The sequence below is a fragment of the Canis lupus genome, chromosome 17 (assembly GCF_003254725.2).
Source record: "Canis lupus dingo isolate Sandy chromosome 17, ASM325472v2, whole genome shotgun sequence".
Taxonomy (NCBI): domain Eukaryota; kingdom Metazoa; phylum Chordata; class Mammalia; order Carnivora; family Canidae; genus Canis; species Canis lupus.
In genome coordinates, this window is record NC_064259.1 from 62,922,758 (window position 1) to 62,938,137 (window position 15,380).

General features: G+C 34.6%; 1 protein-coding gene across 12 annotated transcripts in view; it reads left to right on the forward strand.

The window, feature by feature from the left end:
- ST7L (suppression of tumorigenicity 7 like) overlaps positions 1 to 15,380 on the forward strand; it is an 86,422-nt gene that overhangs the window by 17,256 nt on the left and 53,786 nt on the right. For 11 of the 12 annotated variants that reach the window (XR_004806185.2, XR_007403083.1, XM_035700687.2 and 8 more), the window contains 4 exons: positions 2,375 to 2,453; positions 12,747 to 12,901; positions 14,597 to 14,694; positions 14,960 to 15,074. Coding sequence is in view for 10 of the 12 variants with exons in the window: in XM_035700687.2 (XP_035556580.1) it covers positions 2,375 to 2,453; positions 12,747 to 12,901; positions 14,597 to 14,694; positions 14,960 to 15,074 (447 nt within the window). In the remaining 2 variants the exon portion in view is untranslated. The remainder of the gene's footprint in view (positions 1 to 2,374; positions 2,454 to 12,746; positions 12,902 to 14,596; positions 14,695 to 14,959; positions 15,075 to 15,380) is intronic. The other variant, XM_035700692.2, reaches the window with a different exon arrangement.

Consider the following 15,380-nt stretch of genomic DNA (forward strand, 5'->3'; position numbering starts at 1 on the left):
GCACATACTTTTAGTTTACACATTTATGTTTTCTGCTTGGTCTTTGTAGGCATCTACATTTATAATCCCTGATCTTGGGATTGGTTGTTTTCTTTTCTGCTTATTAGCATATTGGAATTTTTAAAAATATTTTATTTATTTATTCATGAGAGACAGAGAGAGGCAGAGACACAGGCAGAGGGAGAAGCAGGTTCCATGCAGGGAGCCTGATGTGGGACTCGATCCCAGGACCCCGGGATCATGCCCTGAGCTCAAGGCAGACTCTCAACCAATGAGCCACCCAGGCATCCCAGGATATTGGAATATTATTTAACTTTAAAAAATAGATAGATTTGATTGAATTGTGTTATTTTTTTAAGCATATCAAGAGCTCCTAAAGAGGACAGTTGAGCAGCTCTTTCTGCCCATGAGTCTTTGATAAAACCACTTTTTTGCATCAGAAAAAAGAGGACAGTTGAATACTAAATCAGCATTTTCCTTTAACTTATTTCTAAGCCTTGTTTTAGAAAGAAATATAAGTTTTTCTTCTTGAAGTTTATTTCCCCTTTCCCCTTTGGCTTGGAACTGCATTGGTTTTGAGGATTAATCTTGAAAGTGTGGATAGAGCAGTTGAAAACCAAAGAATACAATTAAGAAAAAAATACATAAACGTGGATTAGATGACCTTACTAGAAATAAAAGAAATGGAAATGAAGATGTTATAGTTTCCATGCATTAAATAAGCAAAGATTGATACCACTCAGTGTTGCTAAGTAAGGAAATAGTCACTCTTCTCCACTGCCTGAAAGAATGTAAATTAATAGTCTTATTAAGAAGAATTTGGGGGATCCCTGGGTGGCGCAGTGGTTTGGCGCCTGCCTTTGGCCCGGGGCGCGATCCTGGAGACCCCGGATCGAATCCCACGTCGGGCTCCCTGCATGGAGCCTGCTTCTCCCTCTGCCTGTGTCTCTGCCTCTCTGTCTCTCTCTGTGTAACTATCATGAATAAATAAATAAAATCTTTAAAAAAAAAAAAAAAAAAGAAGAATTTGGGAGGTTATCCAAAATCTTTTAAAAGATGCATACATTCTAATCAACCATTCTACTTCTAGAAAGAAATTATTTGGTCAAGTATGCAAAAGTAGATGTTGAAAGATGGTTATTATAGCATTCCTATAATTAGCAAACAATTTGATGTATCGTAATAATGTAAGAGAATTGCTTAAATAAATTCTGAGAGATACTTAATATGCTAGAATACCAAATAACCATTTAAAATGTTGATGAAAATTTCAGTTTCCAAATTTGACTTTAAATATCATGTAACTTAAAGAAGAAAGCCCCATCATTAAAATTGGCAAGTCTAATATTCTTTAGTTTTCTGCAACTTTTAATGTTTGAGCAAAACCCTATTCATTACCTGGTTATTATCAGATGGTTGCTGACTTGCATCAATTTGTCAAGTTCAGGAAGCATTTACTGTCAGACAGCTGGTGACATGTTTGATATGAGAAATGTATTTTTGTTACACAAGTAGAATATATTGTCTTCTTTTCTAAGCCAAGACTAATATTTTGTTTCCAAAGGAAAACTCAAACATTTTCCACATTATTCTTGCTGGACAGTTGTAGGTTTTGTTCCAAAAGCAACATTCATAGATTGTCTGTTTTTCTTATCAAACTTGAGATAGGCCAGATAGTTTCATGAATCTGCTTTGTTTGTTTAATTTTTAAGAAACTTATTATTTAGTATGAAATTTTATTTAGAATTTATTAGTATGAAATTTTCATTTTGGTACAGTACTTGGTAGCAAAACTAATATTCTTATTCTAGAGAGATTTTAATTTATGCTTTTGTTGAATCTTGATAGAAACTGACATTTTCCAGAAGTGTACTATATTCTAAATTAATTCCTTTTCCTACCTATAATTTTATACAGAATGCAAATTCAAGAATTCTTCTTGGATTGAATCATTGATTAGACAAAGACTTTGTTTTTAAGTGTTTTTATATTTTTAGCAGTTCCATAGACCCTTTTCAAAGTGATAAAAGAACTAGAATATTTCATATTGGTTATAATTTGATGTCACCCAAATTTAATATGCATTTAGAAATATAAATGTTCATGTATAATAATGGTGCAATTAACTGGATTAAATACCTTATATGTTAAAAAATCAGAGAAAGAATATATTTTTCTTATGTGAGACGCTTCCAAATTTAATGTAAATTTCTCATAAGATTAATGTGAACTAACACTCCAGTTTCTTGTTTCTTATATTTAAGAACATGTTATTTAAATCTTTGTTTACTCTCCTAGCTCATTCTTCATACGTTTTGCGTGAGATTATTTATGTTTACCATCTCATTTACTTTTTGAAATATTTTTCCTACAGTTATGCAGAAGGCATGGAGGGAAAGAAATCCTCCAGCTCGAATCAAAGCAGCCTATCAAGCTTTAGAATTAAACAATGAGTAAGTTTGAAATATACGGAAAGTAAGTTTGTTTTGAGGGAAACTCAGACAAATGATTTTATGTTATCTTTTGTCTCTTTCTAAGACACTTGGAGTCATTAGCAGGCCCTTTTCTTTTTTTTGTATACTTGAGACAAATTTTGCAGTATTCATGGACATCTGTACTTTGCTCCTGAAATTATGAACTTATCTGTGCTTTTGAATGGAATTTATCCTAGAGATACTTTTTAAAATTCAGAATGCTTATCTAATTGGTGATAATTCTTGAGAGTTAAAAACTACTAAAATACTTATGCCACCTTTTTTAAATTTTGTTTTTCATTTAAATCATTCATTTAAAGCATTTATTCTGTCCTGAGAACTTTAGTTGCTAATGGGTTCGGAGGCATGCGAAGAGGATTCAAAATAAGTAGAATGTAGCTCTAACTTTTTTTTCCACTGTTGAGCATTTACTTTTCATAGCTCTTTGTATCAATTCTATATTTTGAAAAGGCAAAATGTAAAATCATAAGTTAATATTTAAATACAACAGATCAATAAATATTAATCTGATACTAAATAAATGCCAAGAGTGAAAGTATGGCCCCAGTTGGGGTTAATCAAGGAATGCTTCCTGAATGATGTGAATTTAGCATTGTCCCCTGTATCCTTTAACAACACCACCCCCCAAGATATATTATTATTATTATGAAGACTTTCCTAAGGTGGAGAAAAATCATAAATTATTATGAAGACTTTCCTAAGGTGGAGATATATTATCATTATTATGAAGACTTTCCTAAGGTGGAGCAGTGTAGGGAACTCCCAAAGCCGTGTATCAACTTTATTGAAACTCTGGAAACTAATTAAAAGATTATATCATCCTAGAGAATGCTTAATCAATTTGAAAAGCAGCCAAATTTCTGTAAGAGAGCTTTGTTTTTGTCTTCTTAACTTAACACTGGTCCCATCCCCACTCCTTTCCTCAGTAGCAGCCTTGAAGTCAAAAGTCTGCATTGTGGGTATAGGTTCCTGCTACCAGAGGAAATGGAATGGATCTTACTCTTAAAGATTTGTGCTTGTTTATTTTGACCTTTCTGGTAGCTCTCTGAAGGACCAGCTCAAAGGGCCTGCCTTTATTTGGGTTAATTCAGAATTTTCCCTCCATTGACTCAGCTACACTCCGGGGGCATTGTTGAAAACATTGAAAGGCAAATGCACTAGTCCCTGCTGCCCTGGGGCAAGGGATACAGCTGGGGTAAACAATAGACAAACCGGAAAGCTTGAGAGGAAAGGCTGAGGAATGAGATATTTTGGGGAAAAGGGTTTGAAAAACTCACATATTTCTGGGAATCTGAGTCGTCCCACACACACTCAGGGTTGGGCACATGCTCAGAAGAAGCTTAAGAGGACCTGAGCTCTTATGTCTGTCTAAATTTCAGGTTCTACACAAAGTAAAGGCTAAGGCAGAGTTGTAAACGGCCTGTTGAAGGTGTGCCCCAATACACACATACAGCTCATCTGCAAAGCCATGTGTTTTTGTTTTGTTTTTGGTTCCAGGTGTTTAAGGCAATCTATCAAATCACTGGTTGATGCATAAAGCTAAAGGAGTAGAGGCTTCAGTAGTTACATATGATAATGAATACAAACTTTAGAAAATTAGTTCAGAAAGTCATTAAACAAATAACTAAAACAAGCCATGGGGAGGAGGGGGGAATCTAATTGCTAGAGTTACTACATTATAATCTTCAAAATTTGCATTTTTTAAAAAATATTTTATTTATTCATGAGAGACGGAGAGAGAGACAGAAGCAGAGACACAGTCAGAGGGGGAAAGCAGGCCCCTTGCAGAGAGCCCGATGTGGGACTCGATCCCGGGACTCCAGGATTATGCCCTGGCCCAAAGTTGGGTGCTAAACCACTGAGCCACACAGGCGTCCCAAAATTTGCATTTTTAAGCAAAAAAGTGTATGAGACATACAAAGAAACAAAATATGCCCGATACACAGAAAAAAAAAAGGAAATGGATGAAGACTGTCTTCAAGGAAGTCCTCAAGACTGGACTTTCTAGACAAAAACTTTAAGTCAAATATTTTAAATATGGTCAAAAAGGTAAAGGAAGTTATGTACAAAAAACAACAAAAAGAAGTCATGAGAAGAATATCTCACCCTTAGAGAATATCACTAAAGATCTAGAATCTAGAAAGAAATCTAGGGAAAAAATTTAGAAATCTAGAAATAAAGATCAAGAATCTCAGTGAACCCCAAGTAAGATATAATCAAAGACATTAGAGAATATCAGTAAAGCTCTAAAAAGAAATCTAGGAAAAAAATTTAGAAATAAATCTAGAAATAAAGATCAAGAAGCTCTGTGAACCCCAAGTAAGTTATAATCAAAGACATCCACGATGTGACACAGTATAATCAAGCTTTCAAAAACCAAGGACAAGTGGAGACTCCTGAAAGCAGCAAGAGAAAAGTGACTCATGGTGAATGAGGGATCCTCAATAAGATTAACAACTAAGTTCTCATCAGAAACCATAGAAGCCAGAGGAGAGTGGGATGACAAAGTCAAAATTCTGAAAAAAAAGAGAACTGTCAACTAAGGATTCCTTATCTAACAGACCTCTCCTTCAAAAATGAAGGAGAAATTAAGCATTCCCAGGTAAACAGAAACTGAGAGAGTTCATTGTTAGTAGACCTATATTATAAGAAATGCTAAAAGGAATTTTTCAGGGTGAAATAAAAGAATACTAGACAGTCTTGACTTCACACAAAGCAATAAAGAATACCAGTAAAAAAAATAATTACATATACAAATATAAAATTTAATGTATTTTGGGTTTGCAATTCTTTTTTTCAATATAGTTTAAAAGACAACAATGTAAAACAATACTTATAAATCTATATTGATGGACATGTAGTTTATAAAAATGTAATTTATGACAACAACATTGGGTGTAGGGAACAGGGAAGAGCTATAGAGGAGCAAAGTTTTGTATACTATTGAAACTAAGTTGGTATTAATTGGAACTAGATTGCTGTAAATTAAGATTTTAAGTATAATTGGGGGCAGCCTGGGTGGCTCAGGGGTTTAGTGCCTGCCTTCAGCCCAGGGCCTGATCCTGGAGACCCGGGATCGAGTCCCACGTCGGGCTCCCTGCATGGAGCCTGCTTCTCCCTCTGCCTGTGTCTCTGCCTCTTTCTCTCTCTCTCTGTGTCTCTCATGAATAAATAAATAAAATATTAAAAAAAAAAGATTTTAAGTATAATTGGTAATTGTTAACCACTAAGAAATAACTAAAAAATATGTAGTAAAAGATGTGAGAAGGTAATCAAAATGATATACTAGAAAATACCTAACACAAGTACTGCAGAAAATAAGGACAAAAAAGGACATATAGAAAAATAGCAGAAATAAATCCTTCCTTATTAATTACTTAGATGTAAGTAGATTAAACTCTACAGATAAAGGCATTGATTGGCAGAGTGGATTTAAAAAACAGTTCAACTATATGTTGTCTATAAGAAACTCCTCTTAGAGACAAAGAAGTAGGAAGTAAAAGTATGGAAAAAGATATTCCACGGAAATAGTAACCAAAAGAGAGATGCAGTGGCTAAACTAATATCAGACAAAATAGACTTAAACACACAAAAAAATTTGACATTTATTTATTTGGGAAAGAGAGGGCAAGGGAAGGCGCAGAGGGGGGAGAGGGACAAGCAGGCTCTCTGCTGAGCATGGGGACAACACAGGGCTCAATCTCACAACCCTGATCATGACCTGAGCTGAAATCAAGAGCTGGACTCTCAACTGACTAAGCTACCCAGACACCCTGACAAAATTTTTGTAATGCAATTACATTATATAATGATAAAAGAGGTTCAATTCATCAAGAAGATACAACAATTATAAACTTATATGCATTTAATAACAGAGACCCAAAATATATGAATCAAAAACTGACAATTGAAAGTAGGAATAGATAGTTCAACGGTAATAGTTGGAAACTTCAACATACCATTTGAATAATGGATAGAATAATCAGACAAAAGATACACAGTGAAGTGGAAGACTTGAACCAACACTATAAACTAGACCTAACAGACATCCATATAGCACTCTATCCAACAACAGAAGAGTATACATTCTTCTCAAGTGTACGTGGAACATTCTCTAGGATATATCACATATTACAATATAAAGAATTCTCAGTAAATTTCAAAAGATGGAAATTATATAAACTATTTACTGCAACCAAAATGGAATAATATTAGAAATCAGAAGGAAATATGGAAATTTCACAATATTGGGATAAATGGAAGTTAGACAAGACTCTTAATGAGTCAAAGAAGAAATCATAAGGAAAAATTAGAAAATACTTTGAGATGAGTAAAAATGAAAGTACAACATACCAAAACTTTTGAGATAGAGAAAGCAGTGCTCAGAAGAAACTAAACACGTTAATAAGGAAAAAAATCTCCATCAGGAACTTAAACTTTATACCTTAAGAAACTAGAAAATGAAGACCCAACTATACTAGAAGTGAAAGGCAGTAATAGATATTAGAGGGAAATAAACAAAATAGAGAATAGAAAACAATAGAATCAATGAGACAAAGGCTGGTTTTTTAAAAGATCAACAAAATTGATAAACTTTTAGCTAGATTCACCAATTAAAAGAAAGAAAAGACTCAGATTACTGAAATTAAGAATGAAACTGGGAGCATTACTACTGACCTTAAAAGCAGAATACAGTGAACAATTATATTTCTCCAAATTAGATAAATAAAATGGACAAATTTCTAGCAACACACTACAAAAACTGCCTCAAGAAAAAGTAGAAAATCTGAGTAGACCTATACTAAGAGATGGAATCAGTAATTTAAAAATATCCAAAGAAAACCCAGTACAAGATCCTTTCACTTGCAAATGCTACCAAGCACTAGAAGAATTAACACCAGTCCTTAAGCTCTCCAGAGAACTCATTCTGTGAAGCAATATTACGCTCATATCAAAACCAAAGACATCACCAGAAACAAAAATCATAGACTAATGTCTATGTATTATGAATAAAGATGCAGAAATCCTCAACAAAATACCAGCATAGCAAATCCAGCACCATATTAGAATTATGGACCGTGAACAGTGGGATTTGTCCCAAGAAAGCAAGGGTGGTTTAATATATAAAAATCAGTCAATGTAAATAAAAAAAAAATCAGTCAATGTAAGATACCACATTAATAGAAAAAAGAACAAGAACCACATGATCATCTCTATTGATGCAGAAAAGCTATTTGACAAAATCCTACACTATTTTATGATAAAAACACTAAAAAGTCAAAAAGGAATTGAAGGAAACTTTCTCAAATTGATAAAGAGCATCTGTGAAAAACCCTTAACTAACTACATATTTACAGATGAAAAACAGTAAAGGTTTCTTTCAAAGCTCAAGAATAAGATAAGGGCATCTGTTTTTGCCACTTCTACTTAACATTATACTGGAAGTGCTATCCAGGCAATTTGGCAAGAAGAGGGGGGGAAATGACTTCCAAATCTGAAAGGAAAAAGTAAAACTGTCTTTATTCACATATTACATGATCTTATGTATAGAAAATCTCATTGAATCTGAACACAAAACCGTTAGAGCTAGCAGAAGAGTTCAACAAAGTTACTGTCCACAGGACATATAGAAAACAAATAGGAAAATGGCAGAAGCTAGTCCTTCCTTGTATCTGTTGTACATCTATACACTAATAGTGGACAATCTGAAAAAGAAATTTAAAAAACAATTCCACTTACAATAGCATCAAAAATGTTAAAATACCAGGATCCCTGGGTGACGCAGTGGTTTGGCGCCTGCCTTTGGCCCAGGGCGCAATCCTGGAGACCCGGGATCGAATCCCACGTCAGACTCCCGGTGCATGGAGCCTGCTTCTCCCTCTGCCGGTGTCTCTGCCTCTCTCTCTCTCTCTCTCTCTGTGTGACTATCATAAATAAATAAAAATTTTTAAAAAATGTTAAAATACCTAAATTTAACCAAGGAGTGCAAGACTTATACACTAAAAATGATAAAGTATTGTTGAAAAAGTTAAAGAATACTTAAATAAATGTAAAGGTATCCCATGCTCATGAATTGGAATACTTGATATTGTTAAGATGGAAGCTCAGGATCTACAAGATCCTCAAGTTGATTTACAAATTCATTGCAATCCCTATCAAAGTTTCAGTTGTCCTTGTTACAAAATAGACAAGCTGATCCTAAAATTCACATTGAATTACAAGAGCCCTCAAACAGCCAACACAACCTTGAAAAAACAAAATCGGAGAACTCACTTCCTGATTTCAAAACTAACTGTGAAGCTACAGAAATTAAATCACAGAGACAGACATCTAGATAGATGGAATCAAGTTGTACGTCCAGAAATAAACCCATGCATTTATGGCCAATTGATTTTTTTTTAAAAGATTCATTTATTTAAGAGAAAGAGAGGGAGCGAGAGAATGGGCAAAGGGAGAGGGAGAGGAGCAGACTCCCCACTGAGTGGGGAACCTGAAGTGAGGATCAGTGTCACAACCCCAAGATCATGACTTGAGCTGACACCAAGAGTTGGATACCCAACTGCCTGAGCCATCCAGAAGCCCTTTAGTCAGTTGATTTTTGACAAGGGTGCCAAGAACATTCAATGGGAAAAGAGTTTGGTCTCTTCATCAAGTGGTGCTGGACAAATGGATAGCCACATACAAAAATCAACCTTTACACACATCATACACAATTAATTCAAAGTTAATCAAAGACCTACATATAAGAGCTAAAACTGTAAAACTCCTAAAAGAAAACACAGGGGCAGATTTTTTTTTAAAGATTTATTTATTTATTCATGAGAGACACAGAGAGAGAGAGAGATAGAGGCAGACACACAGGCAGAGAGAGAAGCAGGCTCCATGCAGAGAGACCGACGTGGGACTCGATCCCAGGTCTCCAGGATCATGCCCTGGGCCAAAGGTGGCGCTGAACCACTGAGCCACCCGGGCTGCCCAGGGCAGATTTTTATGACTAGACTTGAAATGCTCTCTTAGATAGGACACCAAAAGCACAAGCAACAACAAAGAAAAGATTAGATGAATTAGGTTTCATCAAAATTAAAAGCTTTTATGCCTTGAAGAATACTATCAAGAAGGTGAAAAGGCAATCCACAGAATGAGAGAAAATATTTGTGAGCCATATTTGATGAGTTTAATATCCAGAATATATCTAGAACTCAATTACAAAATGATAATGCAATTAAAAATGAATGGAGGATTTCTTTTTTTTTTCTTAAGATTTTATTTATTTATTTGACAGAGCACAAGCAGGGGAAGCTGTAGAGGGAGAGGGAGAAGCAGACTCCCCACTGAGCAGGGAGCCTGATGCAGGGCTCAATTCTAGGACCTTGGGATCATGACCTGAGTGGAAGGTAGAAGCCCAACTGAATGAACCACTCAGGCACCCCAAAAATGGATGAAGGATTTCAACAGACATTTCTTCAAAGGATTCAAATCAGACATTCATATAAATAACCAATAAGTACTTGAAAGGTGCTCAACATTATTCATAATTAGAGACATGAAAATGAAAACAGTGTGATGCCCCATCACAAGATGGTATAACAAAAACTTCCAGAAAATACCAAGTGTTTGCAAAAATGTGGAGAAGTTAGAACCCTTATAGATTGCAAGTGGGAATGTAAAATTTAGGTATTGCCACTGTGGAAAACAGTGTGGCAGTTCCTCAAAAAGATAAAATTAGAACTATCATATGATGCAGGAGTTCCACACCTGGTCATATAATGGAGTGCGGAAAGGAAAAGTTCAAACAAAAACTTTGAAGCAGATGTTCACAGTGGTATTATAATAGCCCCAAACTGGAACCAACCCAAATGTCCATCAATTCGTGATGAATGGGTATACAGAATTGGTATATCTACACAATGGAATATTCGTCATAAAAAGGAATGAAAAATACTGTTCCATGCTACATGAATGAACCTTATGTATATATTAAAAGTCCCCGAATGACATACTTTAAAATGGCTAATTTTATTATGTGAATTTTACCTTAATTTCACTTGATCTTAGCCAAAAGGCCGAGAAGCGATGAATTTTACCTTAAGTCAAACAGCAACCCAACATTCCTAAAAATGAGATTCATTCAGTATTCATAAAATTAATTTATTAACATCTCCATTAAAAATATTTTTGAACAAATACAAGAAAGCTCTCAGGGAAAAGAACCTCTTTTTATCATAGGCATATTGTAATTTAAAATATTTGTACTTTGATTCTACTGCATCAATTTATACCCATCTAGATCTTTTAAAAGGGTTTTTATTTTGTTATTTAAAAACATTTGAGGGATCCCTGGGTGGCGCAGTGGTTTGGCGCCTGCCTTTGGCCCAGGGCGCGATCCTGGAGACCCGGGATCGAATCCCATGTCGGGCTCCCGGTGCATGGAGCCTGCTTCTCCCTCTGCCTGTGTCTCTGCGCCTCTCTCTCTCTCTCTCTCTCTCTCTGTGTGTGACTATCATAAATAAATAAAAACTTAAAAAAAAGTTTAAAAAAAAATAAAAATATTTGAAAAAAAAACATTTGAGTTGGGTTTAGAATGGCAGTTTAGGATGCTACTGTTTAAAGCAGCAATAATCTAATGTTTCAGCAAAATCCAATATATGTACTGGAGAAATCTCTGTTGATTAGTGAAATTATCATATAGTTCAATTTAATATATTATTTGAAGGATGCTGGAATGGTCCGATTTGCATTTTCTATATTCAAAAGGTGCTCCTTGTCCCCAGTTGTTTGATAGCTACCTTATCTTCATTTAAAAATGCTTTTTCATTTATTTATTTATTTATTTATTTATTTATTTATTTATTTATTTATTTTAGAGCGAGAATGTGGGTGGGGAGGAGGGGTAGAGGGGGGACAGAATCCCAAGCAGTCTCCCTGCTGAGTGTGGAACCCAACAGAAGGTTCCATCTCACAACCCTGAGATTATGAGCTAAAAGCAAGTGTCAGACGCATAACTGGCTAAGCCACATAGGTGCCCCCCTTGCCATCATTTTTGTTTTATGCTGGTCTCGTACTGTTGCCTACAATTTCTCTTCTTTTGCTTAAACACTGTTCAATAGAAATATAACATGACCATATTTGTAACTTTAAGTTTTCTAGTAACCAGATTTAAAAAGTAAAAAAAGAAATAAATGAAATTAATTTAATATATTTTAGCTATATTCAAAATATTAAAATATTACTTTAACATATAATTGATATGTTTTTTAAACTATTAAATTATTTTACATTCTTTTAAGTCTTCCAAATCCAATGTACACTTTACACTGACATCACATCTCAATTCAGACTAGGCACGTTTCAAGTGTTCAATGACTATATGTAGCCAAGGACTTCAGTACTGGACAATGCCGGCTTAGATAATCAGAACTAGGTTATTTTCTCCAGAAGAACTAGAGTATGTACTTGCTATATCTGGGAATGGAAAGGAAACTTTTGTTTCTCTTTTTTGCCCCCAAACAGGTTAATTTATTGGCCAGCTTTTGATTTAACTGATACAAAGAGAAATCTTTGTGTTTTAGTGGGGTGAAGAAAGGAAACTTGGAGTGAGCATGTGCGTGATGAGTAAGAGCAGCAATATAGGAGGAAGACTTAGAATTCAGACCAAGGAGGTTTTGCTGCAACACAATTGTGGCTAAGTCCAAGAAAGGGCAGGGTGGCACGCATAATGAAGGCTCAGAGTTGGGAAATAGGGCTAGTCCTGGAAAGATACAATTCTAGGTCAAATGTTAAAGATTCCTTGTTGACCATAGATCTTTATTCTCAACCTTCACCCTCTCCTGTACTTGCCCCTGTTAGATGAATATTATGAAGTATATGGTGGCTAAGAGCAGGCATAGCCACTGGAGTGTATAGTCCCTTGAACTACTTTTTAGATAGTTCTTTGTGTATCTTATTTTCATCCCCCATTCACAAAAGAAAAATATGGGACAAATGATTAAGGAGTGGATATAGAAGTAGAGCAAATAGAAAATAAAGTGAAGAAAAGGAAGGTAGAAAAGGAGAAAAATTGTGGAAACACACCAAAAATATACCAATATGCCCCTAATAAATTAGAATATTAAGTGAAGGTTTTTTTTCTTCTTTAAAAGATGGAAAGTATAGGTAAAGTTAGGGAAATGTGATGCAGAACAAAGGACGTATCCAAGAGAAAATACTTCTTTACCATTTTGCTTAAAATTGCCTTGCTTGCTTTCTTCATAGCTGTGCCACTGCATATGTTCTACTGGCTGAGGAAGAAGCAACGACTATTGTAGATGCTGAAAGGTTATTTAAACAGGCACTCAAGGCAGGAGAAACAATTTACAGGCGGTCACAGCAGTGCCAACACCAAAGTCCTCAGCATGAAGCTCAACTGAGTAAGCAAATTTGAACTGATTATTACTTGACTTTTGTTTAGCTCCTGAAATTGGCTCTTTCATGTTGAAGACATAAAACAACAATAATCTTTTTTAAAAAACTCTTAAGACTTAGAAGTTAGCTTCCTTTCATAAGAGATAACTACTTTATTCATAATGTCTACAAGCTAGCAAGACAAATGGGCATTAGCTAGAGAATGCTTATGGAAGGGAACAGATGTGCTCTGGTTATTGAGAGATGTGCTACTCTGAGACTTAATGGTAATTTATTTCATATGAGAATTGGGCTGATCATCAAAGAAACACAACTCAAAAATATCCAAGATTCAGGAGAGCCTTCTTGTAATGATAAGCAGCTATCCCCTTTATCCTCACCCTTACCCCAAGCAATAGTAGAAGTACATCACTTGGTGTGCTCTTCAGACTGTATATTATCTCTACATAGTGCCAGGGAGTGACCCCTTTAGTGTAATAACATCTAGCCCTACACTTGACATTGATTCTTTCTTTCCTTGACTTTTCTCTATATGTTTGAGATCATATGGGCCAAAGCAACTGAGATTCTTTGTACTCTTAGGGATACTCTCTCAGTTAGAATTGAGATACTTCCACCAAAGATGTTAGAATCTGTAGTGCTGCTGCTTCCTGCAATTTTTTGTGGCCAGGGGGTTTTAGTTTAATGATTTTGGCAGATATTGGGCAATAAATTGAAATATGTTTACATAAAGCATTATCTGCTAGCAGTTGAGTTTTGAATCTTTTGTTTGTGGAAACTAAAATTTGGATAATGTTTTCTCTCCAAGCTAAATATTGATGTATACAGTATGTTTCATTTATGTATGTTGTTATAGAACACAACCACACAACTGTGGGAATATATAATTTTGCAGTCTGGAGCTGATGAAGCTACATCTGTGAAAAAGCCATACCATTTGTCTTTGTATAATCTCAAATATGATTCTGAGATAGTTACAGAAATATTTATTAGCTCTTTCTAGAAATAGTTTTATAGTTTGTTAATTAGTAGCTATTGAGCAAAAGTTCACACTAGCCATGGAAATTTTGTTTCGGACATCTTTTGTTTGTCAGTCAAAACAATAGAGAATATTAAAATAATAGATTGTTTATGTAGAAACTCAATAGAATTATTTTTTCCCATTAATCTATTTTATGTTAATATTAAAATACACTTGTCCAGGTATACTAATTAAATTTTTTTTTAAGATTTTATTTATTCGTGAGAAACACAGAGAGACAGAGACAGAGACACAGGCAGAGGGAGAAGCAGGCTCCATGCAGGGAGCCCGACGTGGGACTCGATCCTGGGTCTCCAGGATCAGGCCCTTGGCTGAAGGTGGCATTAAACCACTGAGCCACCCGGGCTGCCCACACTAATTAATTTATATGTAATGTACTCAGATTACTTACTGTTAGAGAAGTAATTCTATAGATAGATTTTAAGCTTTTACTATAAAAAAACTTCAAGCATATACAAAAATGTAACAGTATAATGAACCTCCATTCAATGTTTGTCACCCAGATTCAATAATCAGTAATAGTCTTCCATTCTGACACAATTTAATTTTCATTGAAACTTCTGGGTAAGCAAATAATTACTTATAAATAATGGATAATATGTTAATGAAATAGACATAATAGTAAGACATGATAATCATGTCATTTTTTTTTAAATAGGAAGAGATACCAATGTACTGGTATATATTAAAAGAAGATTAGCAATGTGTGCAAGAAAATTAGGAAGAATAAGAGAAGCAGTAAAAATAATGAGAGATGTAAGTAAATTTGATGATTGGATGTTTATATTTTTTCTTTCAGAAACTGAAAATGTGGTTTAAGTTCCAATTACTTTAATGCAGAGTCATTGTTTTTTAATTGGTAGGTTTTATAACAGGGTATTTACTAACTAATACATATTTCTAAGGGTTGAGTCTTCACAGTTTTGTTAAGAAACTAAAGAATTTCTGCTTTAATGAATCAGATTCAGCTCTATTGATTTCCTTTGCTATAATTTTAATCTTTTTTCCTTTTAATGTACAGTTGATGAAAGAATTTCCTCCTCTTACCATGTTGAACATCCATGAGAATCTCCTAGAATCACTTTTAGAATTACAGGCCTATGCAGATGTTCAGGCAGTCCTAGCAAAATATGATGGTGAGTGATAATTGACTTAGTTGATAGCCTGGTTAAATTTTTTTTTCAATTATTTAATCATGAATGTGATCCTATTCTGATATTTCTTTAATTTTCTCTTGTCATTCTTACTAGTCAGTATTTAGAATCCATGGATACAAGTTATTATTATCTTTTTTATCAAGACTTTTGGAAGCAAAAGCCTGTAAGGAGGAACTTTTCTTCTGTAAAAATTTATTAATTTGTTTATTGAGCACTAATGTAAGTGGCTTGGAATACAGTGCTGAACAAGGAGACATGGACTTAGGCCTAGTAGGATTTACAGTT